This window comes from Scleropages formosus, chromosome 10, assembly GCF_900964775.1.
Source record: "Scleropages formosus chromosome 10, fSclFor1.1, whole genome shotgun sequence".
In the NCBI taxonomy this organism is placed as follows: domain Eukaryota; kingdom Metazoa; phylum Chordata; class Actinopteri; order Osteoglossiformes; family Osteoglossidae; genus Scleropages; species Scleropages formosus.
In genome coordinates, this window is record NC_041815.1 from 23,821,729 (window position 1) to 23,842,260 (window position 20,532).

At 42.7% G+C, this 20,532-nt stretch overlaps 1 protein-coding gene across 5 annotated transcripts; it reads right to left on the reverse strand.

The window, feature by feature from the left end:
* Positions 1 to 404: 404 nt before the first annotated feature.
* LOC108932388 (alkaline ceramidase 3-like) lies at positions 405 to 19,956 on the reverse strand. Of its 5 annotated transcripts, none has more exons than XM_029255398.1 (12): positions 19,444 to 19,512; positions 15,286 to 15,407; positions 13,237 to 13,347; positions 11,399 to 11,451; positions 10,419 to 10,471; positions 8,936 to 9,017; positions 7,521 to 7,556; positions 3,211 to 3,269; positions 3,017 to 3,118; positions 2,762 to 2,866; positions 2,494 to 2,539; positions 405 to 2,152 (listed from the first exon to the last, which is right to left on the reverse strand). In XM_029255398.1, the coding sequence occupies exons 3-12, from the start codon at positions 13,322 to 13,324 to the stop codon at positions 2,099 to 2,101; spliced, it is 678 nt and encodes a 225-aa protein (XP_029111231.1). In that variant the 5' UTR covers positions 13,325 to 13,347; positions 15,286 to 15,407; positions 19,444 to 19,512; the 3' UTR covers positions 405 to 2,098. The 5 variants fall into 5 exon arrangements, with proteins under 5 accessions (XP_029111231.1, XP_029111230.1, XP_029111229.1 ...); XM_029255397.1 differs by having other exon boundaries at positions 15,286 to 15,403; positions 19,444 to 19,472; XM_029255396.1 differs by lacking the exon at positions 19,444 to 19,512 and adding an exon at positions 18,717 to 18,945.
* Positions 19,957 to 20,532: the final 576 nt, after the last annotated feature.

A 20,532-nucleotide genomic window follows, 5' to 3' on the forward strand; every position in this document is an offset into this window, starting at 1 on the left:
GATGCTTCCTTTTAAATTCTTCATGAAAAAATTTAAAACGGTCAAGCGTCTTCAATAATTCATTAAAATTAAATGCAGCTTTCTCTCCGATTCAGGCAGAACTTGTCATGTTGGCGGACAATACAGTGCTAGCATATGACCAAAGTTCACAGGACACGTAAATATAACAGACTGATTATACTAAAACCTAAACAATGTTTATTTAATTTTTTAATATCATCAACTAAATTAGTGGCCTTTATTGACAAGTACATGAAATCAGTGTCAAAAATCATTATTTTCCTTACTGTTACATTCACCTCATTTTGTGGACAAAACTAAGGTATGGTGATGTGATCCTCTTGGAGCTGCTTTCCCATCAGTTTTCACTCATATGTTACACATTCACTGCTGGAACAGCCAAGTTTCATTAGGCAATTTAATATAACTGATTTATTATAGTTCATTAAAGATTATAAGGATAGTACTGTTTCAGTTAAGGGTAAAACACCGAATCCACGATTGGAATTAAGCACAGAGTCCAGAAAATGACAAGTTACACAAAAAAATGGAAACTTGTATCCACAGACAAAGCATGACAAAGTCCAGACTTTTCTAGACTAATGCACACGGAATTGGATTGAACTCTGGGAAGCGAACAGAATTACAGCAGACTGTGGATCTTAAGTCTTAGATCCCCAGTCAGTTGACACTGCGTTTTGAGAATTACACCAGTATGAAACGACTCTTCAGTGTGCATTAGTACCACGCCGTGGCCGAGAAATGGAAAGAAGCGACACATCCATGGCACTTTAATAATTTACAGTTGTAATAATCTCAAGCACAGCACAGTTGCAGCAACAAAGGCATTGGGGGTAATTAAATTCAGCCAAAAAAAATTAAGTAATCAAATACCTAAACATCTCTTTGAATAATGCTATAATAATTTAATAAGTTATATTAATTTACCATCTTAAAATTACCACTCACACTTAAGCAATTAAACAAACTCTTCAATCAACATTGTCCAGTCCCTAAAATTAAGAGGTAGCTGACAAAATCAAACCCCCGTTTTAATTAGTCACTTAAACTAAAAACTGCACACAGTCAGACTGTAAATAGTTATAAAATACTTGGGTTAATACTTGCATTGAGTATAGCTCTTGAATCATTTTACTAGTGAACAAACACACATCTCACTAACGTTTTTTAATGGCAATGGTATTAAACTCAAGTACGTACTGGTATAATTTCCACCGATTTCCTCTGACTTGAGCACCAAATTTCATATTGGCAGCTCGTTCTCTGCTTTGCAGCTCCGCAGTGAAATGCAAAAAAACATTTGGAATTTTAATAATGACCTGATAATGGCTTTTGTCTGATTATGCTTTTAAAATCCATTTTTGGAACTTACGCAGACATAATTTTTTACTTTTGGCCTCCAACAAGTGTGACCTAAAGTCTCTTATGTGCAATAATGATATTTTAGGAGTTAAGGAGGAAAGACCTAATAATTAGGGGGCAATTTTGAGGTTCCACTGTGACCAGCACAGACAGACATTTTCAATATCCTTTCTACAGTAAACATTCAAACCTGATAATCATGATTTGAACCAAATTCTGCAAAAATAACTTTAAAGCATCAAATGCAGATTCAGATAAAATTCTGGGTTAGCGGAAAACATAAATAATCGTGCATTAAATCTGTTTTTTTTTTTTTTTATACCCAATCAAATGTAAACCAATGGAAAAGAAAAAAAACACTACTTGAATGTCTTAGACTTACATGCAAATCTAAATTTGAAATGATTCCTTTTGTTTGTGTCTGCGGTGACAACATTCAGCCACTTTTGATAAACATGGGCAAACGAGAAACGGCTGCATTTGCATTCTGGTGTGTGTTTCTGTGAATCGGCTAATGATGTCAGTCTTTGCTACGGCACAGATTCCCAGCAGAGTCGGATGCCTGTTTTTTTTTGAAAATCCCCGTTACCGGTGCCAACTGGGTACGAGTCCTGCTGCGTTGGCCTGACGCACCGATCTCACGTGTGGTTGAAGCGCACCGTTTAGCGCGGCGCGGTGCGGTAACGGTGCCCGTCGTCTCCGGTTCTCCTCGCGCTCATAAGGCCTTGTCGGTCTCCACGTGAACCACGGGCCACAGTCCGCAGATAAACTGTGTCCCCGAAGCAAAGCAACAAGAAATGCCATTAAACAGGTAAATCTAACTTGTGGAAATGACTCCACAAAGGAAAGTTCACGGATGTTTGCTGCGTATACCGGGGGCTACTCATGCTCCCGTCTAGATACCCTACTCACTAACGCAGGTTACTCTTCCAGTTCCTCCATTCAGATAGGACATCTTCATCACATTCAGCAATATTTAATATTCCTACTATTTAAAAGCACAATTACCTGCTCAAGTGTCGCGGATTCCTTGATGACTGTGAGAAACTAAGCCCGCATACCTCGGTTCTAGGCCCCTTGAAAACATTATTATGAGGTGGAAATACTGACCTTTACTTTCGGTCTGTGTCTGAGGTAGGTGGTTCTTGTCTGAAGGCTGCGGAACACGAGAAGGACAGTTTGAGAGAGCTGGGGATTCAAGAGAGCAAACGAACTGCCGGGAACAAAGCCAAATATCACAATTATTTAAGCACAGGATACGACAGGATAATACTTTATTAATCCCGACAGGGAAATTGACAAATTCCTAAATTCACGATTCGTAAAACCGCCAGAGCCGCAAGTCATCCAGTCAGAGGTGTGATCATCCTCGCTGTACCTGAAGAGAATGTGCAAGTAGGAGCCCAGTCCGGTGAGGATGTGCCACCAGGCGTGGAACTGCGTCACCGCCCCAACGATCGGAGGAAGCTTCCGTCGAGCATCCCTGTGGGTAAAGTTAATTTACATACATCCACGGTAATACATCCTCATCTCTGATCATACCTAGTGCGGCATATTCATATGAAAGTAAGTGTTGTTATATATTTAGCACAGTGGCACCGCTCAGCTGCCGTTGCTGACGGGGGACATTTACCTCAGTGTGTCACAGAAAATATTGTCTATGTTCCAGAGCAGAAATCCCATGAGGAACACAGTTAAAGACGTGTAGGCGAGAGGCTGTAGCCATGGATACACCCTGCAAACAAACAAACGCGTTCACGTCTGAACGGTCCTCTGTTCCTCCTGGGCGAGGATCAGCAGCATTGCACGCAGCGAACAGACACTCACCACGTCACTATGAACACGGAGCGCAGGACTAAACAGCCCACCAATATTCCGTACATGACCTGTGAAGAAACATCAAACCATCTCATAACTTGTACATTTTTTTTGACCATCGTACTTTTGGTCTCTTTAGTACCATTACTTTCATTTACACACTAACAAATTTTGATTCATTTCAGTCCATGGTTGCCACCTACATTTATTCACTTAGCAGACACTTTTCTCCAAAGCAACTTCCAATGAACTCCATGTAGTGTTATCAGCACACACACCTTATTCACCGCGGTGACTTACACTGCTAGATACACTACTTACACTGGGTCACCCATCCATAGATCAGTGGAACACACACTCTCTCTGTCACTCACACACTATGGCGGAACCTGAACAGCATGTCTTTGGAGTGTGGGAGGAAACCAGAGCCCCCGAGGAAACCCCCGCAGAGATGGAGAGAACATGCAAACTCTACACAAACTGAGTGGGGAACCAAACCCACATCCTCTCGCACCACCCAGGCGCTGTGAGACAGCTTGCTGTACCACCATGCCTAGCGTGGCAAGAGGCAGGACAGTGGTTAGAGGTAGTGCCTTCGGAAATGAAAGCTGCAGGTTCAAATCCCACCTACTGCTGTAGTGCTGGTGAGCGATGTACTTACCATAAGCTACTCCCATAAAAAAAAAAAAAAAAAAAAAAAAGTCACCCAGCTGTATACAGTACATGGGTAATAATTATAGGTAATGTAACTTTATAAGTTGCTTTGGAAAAAGAACCTCAGCTAAATGAATAAATGTGAGCACTTGACTTATATTTTGGTTGTTTCTTGATGTGGGGCCAAGGGTTCGGTTAAACAAAAAGCTTTACTTATAACTTCACACTGTGCGGGGTATAATTCTCTGTGCTTTAAAATCAGGCATACGTGCGACTCCTTTATGCGGCTGCCAGATGCAGTCATCCACATGTAACCTGGCTTTTCTTTTTTTTTTTAAAGTTCAAATGTGGATCCAGCGCATAGTTTTTCCAAAGGCGTGCTGCACTATATTTAAATCAGGCCCAGCTGCAGCTACATCTCTAGGTACGGCTGTTGTGAAGGCAAAAGCAAATGCAAGTTTCCATCGTGCTGTCAGCAGTCAGAGTCCTTTGTGCCCGAGCCCTCCAAATTTACTGGTCTTAACATCATCCGTAGTAAAAATCAGCTTCGTACGACCACACATTTTTACACTGACCGGTGTAATGTATGACCTCAATGTGGGTCATCTAGTACAAACTTACAACAGAAATCCAGCCAATGTCAACAACTGCTTGTCCTAAGCGGGGTCACGGTGAGCTGGAGCCTATCCCAGAAACACAGGGCGCAAGACTGGAGGAGGAAGGGAAACACCCTGGATGGGATGCCAGTCCATTGCAAGGCACCCCAAGCAGGACTCAAACCCGAGATCCGCCACACAGCGGGCACCGGCCAAACTCACTGCACCACCACACTCCCCTACAACAGAAATCATGATCCTCCATGAAGATTTGAGATCATACCTGTTAAACATATGATAAACCTTCACGCAGCTACTCTGATAATGTAACGTAAATTTTTATATATTAAAAAATATATATATATTAGGAAAGGGGGGTGCGATGGCACAGTGGGTTGGACCATGTCCTGCTCTCCAGTGGATCTGGGGTTTGAGTCCCGCTTGGGGTGCCTTGCAATGGACTGGCGTCCTGTCCTGGGTGTGTCCCCTCCCCCCCCAGCCTTACGCCCTGAGTTGCCGGGTTAGGTTCCGGTTCCCCGCGACCCTGTATGGGACAAGCGGTTCAGAAAATGTGTGTGTGTATATATTAGGAATGTGATTTAGAATCGTCGATACTCGCATACAGTTTTATGCAGCTACTCGTGTGATGTACATTGCAGTTTACTTTCCACCATATGAAACACTTAAGAATCACGCATCTGCATCTAAATGTCTCTCCCTGCTCTGCTAATGTAATGCACACATTGTATTTTCTGTGAGATTTATGTCACTTTGGAGAAAAGCTAAATGAAGAAATGTAAATGTGAAGGAATGAGAGGGAAGGCATGTAAAGAAGGTTAGGAATACTGGGTCAAGTGAACAAATTTATGGAAACGCACACACACGCGCGCACACACACTGGTCGAAGCCGCTTGTCCCAATGGAAACACTGAAGACCATTCACATCATTAGTCTGAGTTAACTCTTTCTTTTTTTTTTTCCTTCCCTTTTATGGCACAGATTCCATACTTAGCGGGTGCTGTAAAGTGGTGTCAGCAGCTGAACTGAGCGAACACAAGGGAGAAAAGCAGCGGATACATCCAGCCACACGGGGGCGCTACATTCCCTCTCCAAAATCATAGGGGGTCCTAGACAAGATTTGCTAGCAATGCCTTTGCCGTCGAAAGCTGTTGCAGCATCTGTCATCGAGGCCATTTAGTGACACTGGGCAGCGCATGCAGGCCATTTTAAAGCTTTCATTACCCTGTTGCAAAAGGCAAACGTGCGATACGGGATGCGCCCATGAAGAAACACCCTCCAAACAAAACAGTCTTTGATGCAGGTCTGCACAGCACTGGCATTGTTTTCCTTCATCGCGATAAGAGCAGGGAAATTTGGGCCCTGTCTGCACAACTCAACAGGAAATGCTCATTAAACGCTTTCCCAACATCAGGGCCTTTTCAGCCAAGTCTCACAAAGGGGTGACAACGCACACATTTTAATTGTGTTTAACCTCTCATCTATTGATTTTGTGAGACTGATCTATAAAAGAAATTACCTAATCATTACTGATCAGCACCCACACACACTGTCTGAATGGCTTAACCCACACGGGGTCGTGGGGAGCCGGAGCCTAACCCGGCAACACAGGGCATAAGGCTGGAAGGGGAGGGGACACACCCAGGATGGGACGCCAATCCGTCACAACGCACCCCAAGCAGGACTCGAACCCCAGACCCACCGGAGAGCAGGACCCGGTTCAACCCCCTGCGCCACCGCACCCCCTACTGATCAGCAGTGCATCCATAATTAAAAAAAAAAAGGCAGAAGGATCATATTCCTTTTACAAACACAGATAACAGTAACGGGTGGTGTATCAGTTAGAGCTTGTGCCTTTGGACCTTATGGACAGAGGTTCGATGTCCCACCTCCTGCTGTAGTACCCTTGATCAAGTTACTTACCCTGAACTGCTCCAGTAAAAATTACCCACAAGTATAAATAGGTATATCAGTGCAAGCAGCTTTGGAGAAAAGAGTCAGATAAATGAATGAATGTAAATAAATGACAGTGTGGTTGTATAGTAATAATTTTACAAATTCTTATGCAAGTGCAATTAATGTAAGTACCATAAATTCTACTGAATCATGTAATAATACACTAATAGCTAAACACCCACACTTTGATGCAAAATGCACCTAAACGAAGCACAAATAATAATTTTTTTCAGACTCTGAAGATTAAGTATCTCACGATGCTTTGACACTAGGCCCTCAAACCAAATCACAATAATGATTGTGGACCTTGGCATAAGAAGGCTGGGCACCCCTATACATAACGCATAGTATGGGAAATTTGGTGATGCTGCAATGATTATCTCACTGTATAATTAAATGTACAGTGGAAAATATGCTGAGAAAAGAGAAAATCTAGGATTAACACAGTTGAGAGAATTCCAGGGAGGTCCCAGGAGATACCCACCTTACCCTGGAAACTACACCTCTTCTGAAAGTGAGTACCAAACCTATCGTACTTTGCACACTGAGAAACTGAGTTCACCTCAAGGCTGCTGTACCGCATTTGATCTGGATGGGAAAGCATTTTAGCAGTCATGGGATTCAAAGGCAGCCAAGCAGAATATTAGATTTTCCACAATGTCCAAAGTGTTCATTAAATTAGTGGGTAATTTCTACTGCTAGGGAATTACAGGGGTGACTCAGGTTACTTGATTTTTCCCAGCGTATTGTTAACTCAAACAATATTTGTGCCCCTCACTTTACTGTAAAGTGATACTTGGAGACGTGAAGGCATTATAGCTATTGCTGAGCCTGCATTTTTCCATAATGACTTTCATTTTTACAATTTTGACAGAGCTGGATATTTCACTGTTTAAAAAAAAAAAAAAAAAAAAAGTTTACTATCTTCTTCAGGGGAAACTACATTACAGTTCTGTTTGGGGCTCCAAACCGGAAACCTTCAGGCTTCAAGTTGGAGTCCTTGAGTTGAACAGGATTAACTTTTCCATTAACCACTCTGTTGTCAGACAAGGGTACAGGACAATCTCACATGATGTTAAGGAGGTGTTAACCAACCTGATGAAATACTGGCTCCTTCCATTGTAAGTACACCTGCAATACACAAAGAAAGTATTACAAATTAGCATGATGAATAGTGCACATTTAACATGAGCATGAACTGTTAAAAGAAGTCCTCAGTGACCCTGGCGCTGCTGCAGATCTCATTTTGGGTACTACAGTGTAGTAGTTTCGACCCTGACATTAATCTAAGCCACAGTCCTCAGCCGTTTCCACGGTTTCCTCCCCAGCTCATTCCTGCCTCCACGCTGCATGACTTCAGCAAATGTACCGCATGTGGATATGTGCCTTGTGATTCCCGGGGACAAATCTGATACGGTCCATATATTCTTGTACCTGGTATGTAAAAATGCTGCAGTGGAGCCCTTCCATTGAACTGCACCACCTGGCTGTGGGTTTGATACCTGGCCTAATCGTGCTGCTTTAATGCTAAGCCTAAAAGAGTGAATAGGGCAATGGTTTTCTTGACGACTTTCCCCCCATCCAGGGCTTGTTCCGCTCTCCAGTGTGCCAGTTTAGACACCAATAGGCTGAGATAACACTGTTGGTATAAAGAGAGACTCTAGATAACACACACACACACACACACACACACACACACACACACACACACACAGGCTGATGCCACTTGTCCCAAGCAGGGTCACGGTGAACCGGAGCCTAACCTAGCAACACAGGGCACAAGGGACACACCCAAGACGGGACGCCAGTCCATCACAAGGCACCCCAAGTGAGACTTGGGCCCCAGACCAAGTGGAGAGCAGGACCTGGTCAAGCCTGCTGCGCCACCGCACCCCCCATAATATACATGAGCTCTAAATAAATAACAGACTCTAAACATAAGTATTGCTATAAATACAGGTACTGAACTGGGCAAGTGAACTGTTTTACACCGGCTTTTTGACATTAAATTTAATCAGATCTTTGGCCTGTTGTAGAAGTATATGCACTGGGTCTGCGGGAGAAAAAGTGACACCTATATATTCTTTTTGTCATTTCTTTGGTGTGGAAAATAATGAAGTGTGCAATCAAAGGTGTGGAAAAAAAAAAAAATTGTCCCTTCACAGTCAATAACTGTTTGTGTCACCTTTAGCTGCAATGACCGCAACTAACAGCTGTTGAGCAGATTCTCACATCACTGTGGACGAAAAGTGGTGCACATTATAACCACTAGAAGTGAGAAAAGCAAGTAGTTTTTTTTTCCCCCCCCCACAGCAGTCGGCGTGTAGCAATATTGAGTGACCGCTGCGGTGACTTCAGGCAGCGGATGTAAAATTTGGGAAAGTCAAAAAGAAAATGACCCCACCAGAGATGAGCAGATGAGAAACCCATGAAAAACTGTAGCCATGGTAGGATTTGAAGGTCTGCTCCATGTGTACTGTATTACAGATGAAGACTATTTTAAGACTTACCACAGTGACGATAACACTGAACATAAACAGGATCACTATGACAAGGTGATGGACTGTGTTCTCTTGCTTGAAACATTCATATCTGGAACAGAAATGTCACAAAAACATCCTCAAAATCACTGCGCTGTCCAGAGGTCAGCGTTTAGTGCACTGGTGACACACTGTACATGCGAGAAAGCTCTCCATTGAATCACCTCTCGGCCACTGCCAGCTGGACACCGGCAGTCTTTCCATCCTAAATTTAACCATCTCCTTTAAAAGAGCCCCATAGAACAGACGGCGGGATGTTCCATCATGCGCAGCCTATTACAGTGACTAATGACAAGGGTGGACTGTTAGCCAGACATCATGGGGGGAAGCTCAGCTCTGAGGGCAACAGATGGACTGGTTACACAGAACTTCCCACCACGACCCACCACAAAAGCTTGATGCCGTTTGTTGGTTTCTACTGCAGAGAAGTCCCAATAGCATTGAGGATATATCGTCATTCCATCCATGGATGGATGGATGGATGATCTTTATCAGTAAGAGAAAAATCCAAATATAAAAAGAGGAACACACAGCCTAACCCTTGAGATCAAATGTCTTAATATCAGCTGAACTAAGGACTGTTTTATCCACCTGTTGTTCCCCTTTTCTAACAGAGCAGCAGGTGGCGTAGCGGTTACAATGGGATCAACTGCCCGCTCCTGCTGCAGTACCATTGAGCAAAGATCTGACAAAGTGATACTTAAAAACAGCATAGTACGCAAACCATCGTGGTAATATGCTTTGAAAAAAAAAAAAAAAAAGTGGCAGCTAGATGAACAAATAAATTTTTTGGAAATTTTGCAACCATAGGCTACTGTCCAACAGCGCAGGCACCGCCTTGTTTCAGATTATGCGGTGAAGAAACGTCTCAGAGCTTAGTCCCCCTCCACTGAAACATGTATGAACAGTTCTGCAATTTCATAGAGTGAGTCAGCATCAGTCATCAGTCAGGGTGAGGCCATTTTTCTTGCCGACACTTTGACCAGGACCTCAGCAAAAACACTGCAACATGTGACATAAAGTAGATAGCAAACTACTGTAATGAGGAGGCACCGCCCAGACTATGTGTAACTTCAACAAAGTCATTTCTGGTTTATCGCTCACCCAGCCGGAAGAGTTTACATGTGCGAGTTTTCTTAAACGCTCCTTCGGAACAAGCTGATGCAACGTGTAAAGCGACGACGACCGAAAAGATGTGATAAGATGCGGATGGCTGAATCGATTACTTTGAACTGAAGTTACAGTATCTAGTCATCAAATGATATCATTACAGATTTACACACCCATGCGCAAATCGCACATCGGCTGCAATGTGGGAGCGTTTACACATACTGTTCAAAATCCTCAGTCTTTACCTTATCTCTGCATTTAAATTTCCATACTGAGCCTGTAACAATTTCAAATAATAAAGCAATTTCTTTTAATAGATCTTGAAAACACAGAAAGCACTTACAGGCAGTAGACAAACACACAGCAACTGTAGATCATTGGTAATTCATCCAGTAACTATGAAAGGGGAAATAGATCAGGATAAAGCAGAAATCTAAATTCAACATCGGTTGCTGATCTGGACTTTTCACAGGAAAGCGGGGTCTGCCGTAAGCATACGCAAGAGAAGATTAATGTTCTGATTACTTTCATTGGTGAATTACACAGTGCAGCAAGATAGTTATTTACAAATGATCAGTTATTAAAGAGGATAACAAGTTATCGATCGGTTCTTTGTCATTTTACAGCCCCTTCGAGTTGGTGAACTACATCTTGTGCACATTAATTCATTTGTTCAGTTAAAAGCATCCGCTTGTAATTAATGTATTGCTTGTAAACTACAAATTATTCCCAGAGGTCTTATGAAGAACGTGGATATCGAAGGCTGATGACACTTATAATAACTAAGTAATTAACAAAGTGAAGTATATATCACTTATTTAATAAGTGTTAACAAAACTGTCAGGCCTGAAATATTGCAGGACTCAAACAGCATTGCTGTAACAGCAAAGTAAACACATAACCTTGAGTTTCTGAAATAGCAAAGAAAAAGGGGAGTGAAGTGAGAAATTGACCAGTAAAAAGAAATGAGATTTAAAATGACTTTTTCCATTGTTCTTTTTGTATCAATACTACAGAAGAAACAAATATATACAGATCTACCAGTCTACTGGGGTCTAAATTATATTTAATGTAATATTAAACAATAGATGATGATAAATAATACATCTGTTAAGGTGATTTCATTGGCGGAACGGAACAGTCAGCGTGTAAAAATTAACATTATAACGTTTTTATGGCAAAATCAAGCTCGTCTGTAGCGTAGCATATTGTGTCTGAGAAAAACTTAAAATCTTTGCTGTGATTGCCTGGAAAATTGTAGGCAATGATGTAGCCACATAGGTTGTAAATAAGAGCCTGCCTAATAATGTGAGACATACTTACCTGCATCTCATATTGCAATGTCATGTGGAAACACCAGGACCCAACGCCAACAGCTGAAAGCAAAGCAAAGACCTCAGCTTGAACATTCCCTATGTGGGTGTGACCCTTGGTTATTCATAATGTCCACACTGTTAGAATGATATTTCATTTTGGTGCGACAAGGCAAAGGCTGAACAATCTGGGAACACGGTTATTTAGAAAGTTACAATCTGCCATTACACCGATGCTTAGATATAAATGCTACTTGCCTAATGGTACAACTTGGCTGGGGTGTGACACAGTACCGTATAATTATCATATGTAGTGATTAACTCCGAAAACTCAGGGCCGTATATGCTTATAAATTATTAGGGCCTGGAAAGCAACAGGACCAACTGCTTGTTTTAGTTTGTACCTGAGGTTTGTGGTCGGTGAGATTAACTAGTGACTCATAATACGTCTGAAACACACACACACACACACACACACACACACACACACACACACACACACACACACACACACACTTTCAGAACCGCTTGTCCCATATGGGGTCGCGGGGAGCCAGAGCCTAACCCGGTAACACAGGGCGTAAGACCAGAGGGGGAGGGGACACACCCAGGACGGGACGCCAGTCTGTCGCAAGGCACCCCAAGCGGGACTCGAACCCCAGACCCACCAGAGAGCAGGACTGTGGTCCAACCCACTGCGCCACTGCACCCCCCACGTCTGAAACATTCAGAATAAAAATGGAGGAATTATGAAGCACCAGGAAAAACATTAAATTAAAGGAGGAAAGAAACACCCTATAATTTAGGAACTTGTTGACACTTTTTACATTTTTATTGATTTCCCACAAACAAGTATTTAAATTCTACCCGAATATTAAGTTAACAGAGCTTTGTTAATGAAAACAGTACTATGTTTTTGCTAAAGCAGATACCTGAAACTGAGCTATTATGAACAAGTCTATTTTTGGCTCCCTAATAATAATAATAGAGGTCAGGTTACCTTATCGTTTATCATTTTTTCATGTGTTCCAGGACATTCATTCATTTTACTGTGGTTAAGAACAGTGTATCCAGTCTTGTCATTGTCTATGTCCTACATTCAGGATGCAAAGCAGCACAACGGAACAAAGGCCAAGAATTAAGAAGGGGTGAAACTAACAGCAGCCAAATTGTGGGAAAATATTGAAGATAGTAGATGGGAGGGATGTATGCAAACATCAAAGAGAAACGTGTAGGCCTTCCATCAATAACGTAAGCCGTATTTCTATCAGCTCTCTGGAGGAACTAATACAGAGGAGGACTCAGACAAACTCCTTGCCATCATGGACAATGGGTCTCACCCTCTGCATGCCAGCCTGGTTAAAGAGTCCATCAGCGGCAGACTGATCCAGTTGTGCTGCACCAGGGAGTCACCTGAGGTCATTCCTGTCTACAGCCATTAGGCTCTACAGTGAGTCCTCACGCTGTTGGGGTTCGAATCCCACCTCCTGCTGTAGTGACCCCGAGCAAGATACGTACCCTGAACTGATACAGTGAAACTTAGCTGTATAGAGCTTAACATTGTATCTTCTATCACACAAATGGGAAGAGGAGTACAGTCAAGAACACAGAGTTTTGCATGTCATTCGGGACAAATCCATTCACAATGGGTGCTACGTGCTGCCAGATAATTTACCTAATATGTTAAATTAGGTATCGAAACCATAAAGCACATCCTAAAAAGAATTATACATACGCAAAAAGTTGAAACTGCATAATGTGACACAGAAATTAGACCAGAGGACAAAAAAGAAAAAAAAAAAAAAAAAAAACTATTTGCACGAGGGCCATATTGGCACTGACACTTACCTGCAAGCCCAAGAAAAGCAAACACGTAGCGGACTTCCATGCCGTCTCTGAAAGTCTGTATGGCACCGAAGATTGGTGGAATGATCATGATCAGGTTACTGACAGTGTTCCCTGCAAAACACAGCAGCATTGTGTTAGAACTGCAGCTGGCGGGCTGCAAGGCATTACTGTTTCACCCATTTTCAAGCTAAGTTACACTTCCCTCTTTAAAGCAAAGTATGAATTCTGAGAACTGTAGCTTTTTTTACTGCAGAAATATTTTATTGTTCCCACAACAGTTCAGAGAACTTATATTATACGATACACTGGTTAATAATGACAAGCGAAGAATCCTGTCCAGAACCTCGCTACATACTCACTGCCTCCTTTTAATTATTTAACTATGGTAATAACTCAACAAAACAATGGAAACCAAAATTTGTTCCAGCGTTACAATATGAAAAGGCATTTCCTTAGCTCAATATTAATCTCTTTCAGCTGTATGGTAATTAACTTGTTCTTTTGCAATAGATGTCAGTCAAATGACTGCATCGAACGACATGCAGAAATGGTAACATTTTTATATTTCTGCCTCACGTGGCAGAATAAATGGCCTATCTGTCATCAGACGCACAGCAATGTCCCCCTCTTGACAGCCCCTGAATTTGCGGTGGCTTGCATTGTGCCACTCTGCTGACGCTATGAAAAGGCTGATCTGTCACCCACAAAAGGCAGGCGATGGGTGAAACCAAGGACAAAAACACAGATTCCCTCATTGTTTGCCTGCCATATACAAATATGTGCAACTTGCATACATTCCAGATGTAGTTTGTCCATATTTTAGGGAGGAAACTACATCTGGGTAAACAAAAAAAGACATAGTAAGTAAAAGGGAATAAAAATGATTATATATTGATTGCTACATTAAAAAAAATTGTAAATTGAGAACTTCAACTCTTGCATTTAAAGGCTTTTTTTCATGAGAGAATGTTACAACCTACATCGACTGAAACTGGGGAGATCTATTTTCTCAAGCAACTCTGAGCCTTTCATCTGAGTGAATATACGTTGTCCTTCCGCATCTGTATATCCTTGCTGACTTGGTAAACACAATTCAGTCAAAAGAGCGTAGCTTCACCATATGAAAAGGGAAGAAACCCTAAACAACTGAAAAGAACCTGATTTTGGCAGTTTCTATCCTGAAACACATTCACATCAGTGCAGACACCCTCACAATTTCATGGCTGGAGAGCAGCATTGGTTGATGTGCAGTTCAATAATTTTCTCTCCCTTGCATTTAACTGAGATCATTCAACACTAAGCAGAATATCTTTACAAAACAAAACGTGCAGTACTCATGTAACAAGTCCTGGACAAACATTCCTTGACAAAAATGTTTTCCAAGGCTTCATTCAGACTCAACATGCCTCATGGATTCCCAGGATTGCTTTAAACATATAAAGACCCAGTGCAAAACATCTCATTAAGTCTCATGTGAAGGACTCAATTACCAATGCATGCTATTAGTGGAAAACCACATTTCACTATCTTAGGTATTTTCTTTTTTGCAAATTAAGCAGTTTCTGGACTCCAGTTGGCGATGTCCATTAATGCATTTCATCATGGTGACACCGTCTGTCCAAGGCAACGTCAACATCAAGTCAAGGTCAACGTCAAAGTCAAAGTCAAGAAACATGCTAAATATGGCATTCAGTGCAGTGGTGGAAAACGACGCAAAAAGCAATAAACATGCCACTGTGAGGACAAAGAGTTCCATAACAAGCAAGATAACAGAAGGTCAGACACTCGTGTGAGTTCGAAAAAGGTGTAGAGTTCACGACATTGTGGAGTCCTACTCTTTGGAATGCGTTCTGTTCCAGACTTACAGGATATCGCTTTTCCTAGGTGACCTCTTCCTGCCTTCTCCTCAATAAAGATTCTCAGCATGCAAGATCGGGCAAATGGTTCTGATTGAGTTGCTTGCTACGTCAGCTACAGCTTCCCGACGTTCTGGTTTCACGGGATGAGAGAGACGAGCCATCGGAGCGTGAGGCCGCCGTGTCCTCCTACCTGCGCTGCGGCCCCAGGAGAGGTCAGGGTGAAACGGGCAGGCCGGTGTGCCCCCATCGCTGGCCTTTGACCGCCGTCTCGGCCGTGTCTCCCTGCTCGAGCCGAGCCTTGTGTCTGTCTGTCTGCGCATGTTTTAAAAACAAACAAAAAAACAAACAAACAAGCACAGTTGTGTTGTCTGTACCCATTCCGTCCTTCAGGCACAATCTGCCTTGACATGTTTTTCCTTTCTGTAATCATCTTGATGCTGGGGGTGGAATGGTACTGCACAAGAATGAGGTCTAGGAGTAGGGAGACAATGCTACTCCCAACAAACATGCTGACCATCTCTGCCCTGGAGCCAGTGGAGCCAAAGGGGTCCAAGGAAACAACAAAACAATACGCAAACCACAAATAACCAACCTGGGTGCTGACCGTCCTGACCACTGCCCTCCACGTTATAGCCTGCGGACAACTGCACTTGTCTGCCCACAAAGTCCTGCTGACATCTTGGCTCATTCAGAGCTCACAGTCCATAACCTCATGCAAATGTACCTGAACAGCAAGGTGCTTTTCCATGTACTACATGTGTGTTCAGGGCAAACATTTTTATCATTCAACAAAGCAGCTTGCAAAGGTTTGTATTTAAGTTTCAACAATAAACATCAGTCCATAGAACAGTGAATCATCAGCATGCCCTCAAGGTAAAAAGCTCCTCTTGTTCGAGGCGCATCAAAAGAGCCGTGCAAATGATCCCTCAATCAACACCTTCAACAATGACTTCATATGACTTCACATGCCCCACCCCGAATTCAGCCTTAAGAGCAAAGTCAGAGGTTATCATATTTAGTAAAATTAATAATAATTAAAAGCCATAGAATTGCATACCAGGTGGCAAATGTTATTTGTACAAACATCACACAAAGGCCAAAGCAATTCTTTCTTTGCCTCAAGAAAACCTAATGACCTGATGATCCTACCTATGATCACAAAACTAACCTGGGGCTCAACAATGTTCATCTCTGAACCTATTTAATGTCCATTATAGGAATGTTAGACGTCCACGTATATGATTCTTACTATTTAAAGGATAACATTTTCTCCTACATAACAAAAAAAAAAAAAAAAAAAAAAAATTTATTTCTATGAAAAAAATACATTTTCTTGAGTGGGAGAAGGACTCTGTACAAAAATTTCGCTATCCAGCGCTCACCCACTCAAGATATGCCTAATTCTCAATCAAATGCCTTGCAGCCCAGCATGGTCGACACTTTCTACTAATGACATGACATAGGTTCTCTGATGACATGTTTAAGAAATAAAAATCAGTAGAGCAACACAGAAAATTCAATACTTTTATTCTCCTAAAAAAGTCAGAATTTAAGCTCTTTCAAGTCTAACAAAGATTTCAGGGGGAACATTAAAACATGATGACCAGACCAAAAATCTGAAAACCCCCCGCTCCAGGTAGTAAGGAACCCTATGACTGGTTCACTTGTACAACATATACACAACATAGCACAGTCTGTATGAATCTACAGCAATACCCTGCTTCTTCGGGGGTCCAGGCCAAACACACTTCATATGAATACATAATTAGGGAGTACCAAAATTATACCCAAGCACAGTGACACGCTACTGTGAACTACCATGATGTAACAAGGCGGTACGGTGGCACAGCGGCACAGCGAGTAGAGTTGCTGTCTCACAGCACCTGGGTGGTGCGAGAGGACATGGGTTTCATCCCTGCTCAGTCTGTGTGGAGTTTGCATATTCTCCCCCTGTCTGCCTGGGTTTCCTCTGAGTGCTCTGGTTTCCTCCCACACTCCAAAGACATGCTGTTCAGGTTCACCCATAGTATGTGAGTGACAGAGAGAGTGTGTTCCACTAATGTATGGATGAGTGAGCCATTGTTAAGTAGTGTATCTAGCAGTGTAAGTCACCTTGGTTAATAAGATGTGTGGGCTGATAACACCACATAGAGTTCATTAGAAGTTGCTTTAGAGAAAAGCATCTGCTAAATAAAAAAATGTAATGACCAGAGTTATGTTCCAGGCAGAATTCAACCAGAGCAGCTTAAAAAAAAAAAAAAACTTTTCTTTTGTAAAATTGCACAAATGCAAAGCACAGTGAGGAAATAACTGTCAAACCTCTCATACCTCAAACAACAGCAGGCGTCATAGTGTTAAGAGCCATCGCCTTGCAATCTGAAGGTTCCCAGTTCGAGTCCTACCTCCTGTTATAGGAAGATTCTCACCCCGACCTGATACAGCAAGAATATTCTGCTGTATAAATAGGTAAATCATTGTAAATTGCTAGCCTAAGAGTATAAGTTGCCTTGGAGAAGCATATCAGCTAAATAAAGATTAATAATAATAACAGAGGCCCTCTAAGCATATTTTAAAACAACTAATACTCCACTCTTCTAATTCAGTTTTATATTGTTTTCATGCCAGTAGCAAAATAGCAGGAGACCAGAGATGAAAAGTAAACGTTAAACCATAGATGCAAACGACTCCTGCTCCCATGAATTGGGCAGTTTGTGTATCGAACCGGTGGTACTGGATATAGGAGATAAGGCAAGTAAACTTTCACACAAGGCTGAAAACAACTGATCAGAACTTAATGATTTTAAATGCAAGTTTAAGAGTTCACAAAGGGGGAAAGTTACACTTGAGGGGTAAATTACACGCCCAGCAATCTGGAGTGACCGGTTTACCTTGGCAGAGGCCAGTGTTTATGGGAGGAGATGAAATTAACTGGAGGGTTTCTACTGACTGGTAAAATAAAAGTGAGTGGAAATACATAAACCTAAAAACACAGTCTAGGAGACAGCTTTATGAGAGCGGATGTGCCTGGACTAGATGGTCCCTGGGCCACCCAGGACACACGTGTCAGAACACGTCCAAAGGCCGAATGTCCTTCACAGTCCAGCTTAAAAAACCTCGGGGTTTTATTGTGTAAATATTGATTCCGCCTCTGGATTCAATGACAGTGCAGAAATGACATACTGGACTACTTTAATAACACTATTTACATGTGTGTATATATACACACACACACACACACACACACACACACACACACACACACACACACACACTTACTTTCCTGAAACCACTTATCCCATGTAGGGTCACAGGGAGCCGGAGCCAAACCGGGCAACACAGGGTGTAAGGCTAGAGGGGGAGGGGACACACCCAGGACAGGACACCAGTCCATTGCAAGTCACTCCAAGCAGGACTTGAACCCCAGACCCACCGCAGAGCAGGACCCGGTCAAACCTGCTGCACCACTGCACCCCCCTGCTATTTACATGTAGTAAAATTATATTTATATATTCTGGTTACTATCCAGGAATCAAGTCAATGAAATGTTATTCTGTCAAAACTATGGTGATAATGTATAAAAATATATATTTAGGTGGGCGGTTTGTTCTGATTCTTTCATACCTTGTCTTGAATGCCTGGCATCTTACACGTATTCGTATCGTCCACTGACACGTCACGTATCCGAGAAAAATATAGTGAAACGCGAACATGATGAATTAGTGGTTTAGTATAACCGACACTGCTAAGTCATGTATCCGATGAAAACTAAACAGTGGCGATGGAACACGTGTTCGTGTTATGATATTATGATTCGACACTCTGTGACTGACACGTCAGGTATCCGATCAGAATGAAACGGTAAGAAAGCTACACACACACGTCCGTATTATAGTATAAACTACAGTTACCTCATCTGATCATGAAACTGCAACGACCAGACACGTGTTACCGACTCCGACACATAATACCATGCCATATCGAAACCGTAACAGTAACTGACACCGTCACGATCCGATCAGAGGGAAACAATGTAACAACCAGACCGGCGGTGTTCGTGTGAAGCGCGTGTACAAGGAGGACGCCTCGTACATCCGATCAGAGCGAAGCAGAATACAACAATCCAGGCTTGTGTTAGTTCTGGAGCGTAACCGACACTGTCACCTCCTGTATCCGATCAAAACGAAAGAGTGTGACAGTCGCACACGTGCGCCCTGCCGTTACGCTCCTGCGCTCAGAGAACACAAAGGCCTTCGGCGCCACTTCACCTCGTCTTTTCCCACTCGTTCCCCACCCAGTCGATCGCCCTGTTTCCCCGAAGCCCAAGCTTCATCCACCCTTTTTTACTTACAGAATTCGGCGATGTAGAACGAGACCACATAGTTGTCCTCGCACCAGTCCAGCGTGGAGGTCGGGCGGCCCCAGTAGCCCGGCCTGTCGGAGGGAGCCATGATGGGAACGAGCGGCCCGGCGCTCGCGGGAGGAGGGGTCCGTTACCACAGTAACGGGACATTATCTCCATTCATACAGGACTTAAAAAAAAAAAAAAAAAAAGAACTGGGTGGAGCACGCGCGCACAGGTGAGAAAGTGAACGCGTGTAACCGTCTCGACATCCGGCTTTTACTAGTATGACTTTTGTGACTAATGTTTACTAACGCAGGCAGGGTTTCCGTGTTTGAAGTTGGCGCAAATTAATCGTGGAGAGTAATTATAAGCAGAAGGAAAGAATAGTAATTAATTAGCGCGCGGTTCCGCATGTTGGCGTCATGTAATAGCAGGTTCAGGGGACTCGCGTACAGTCGCGTGAAAAAGAAAGATCTTTCTACCCCCAGTTCTGTGGTTTCACTATTAGGAAATAACTGCCCAAGCCTTATCTTATCCTCACCACGTCAGCAGTAAATAACCCTCATGACATGTAACTCATTAAGTATTTTGCTTAGTCACCACTTCAGCTGCCATGTATGTGTGTCTCAGTAACTCGTAGGTTCTCCTTTCAGCAGCAATAACTTGAAGTAAAAGTGAAGTGTAACCAGATGTGTGTTATTTCTCATGCGAGGTGTGATATCATGTATGTGCTTCTTCTCCTGTGCAGCACTTTTTGAGAGACGAACCTTTAATTTTGGGTGTCTGAATGAAAGTTGTGTGTCTTTGCAAGCTTTTCTTATTAAACACTGCACGTATGCTCGATTCCCTTTCTAAAGAAGAGATCCATTCATTGCCGAATATTCTAGACGTGCAGCCGGCAATGGTGCGATCATCATCAGTGACAAAAGGGCACAAATGTGACAGTGGTGTGTCACTGTTTCCATGACAGGAGGACCACCGTGAAAGAGAGACAAAGAACTGACAGACCAGCATCGGGGTCGATTGTCATTAGTCAGGGGTCCAGAAAACGTGGTAAAAGTTTCCACGGCAGGACCGCTGCTGTTCACTGTTCAA

What these genes read in the sequence shown, in the direction of transcription:
- LOC108932388 (XM_029255396.1), bottom strand. Translation starts at nt 18,805, where the DNA reads ATGTTCGCGTTTCACTATATTTTTCTCGGATACGTGACGTGTCAGTGG. An exon ending in TCAGTGTTATCGTCACTGTG is followed by an intron (nt 7,557 to 8,935) that starts GTAAGTCTTAAA and finishes TGTGTATTGCAG; the next exon opens with GTGTACTTACAATGGAAGGA. An exon ending in GACACAGACCGAAAGTAAAG is followed by an intron (nt 2,153 to 2,493) that starts GTCAGTATTTCC and finishes TCGGGGACACAG; the next exon opens with TTTATCTGCGGACTGTGGCC.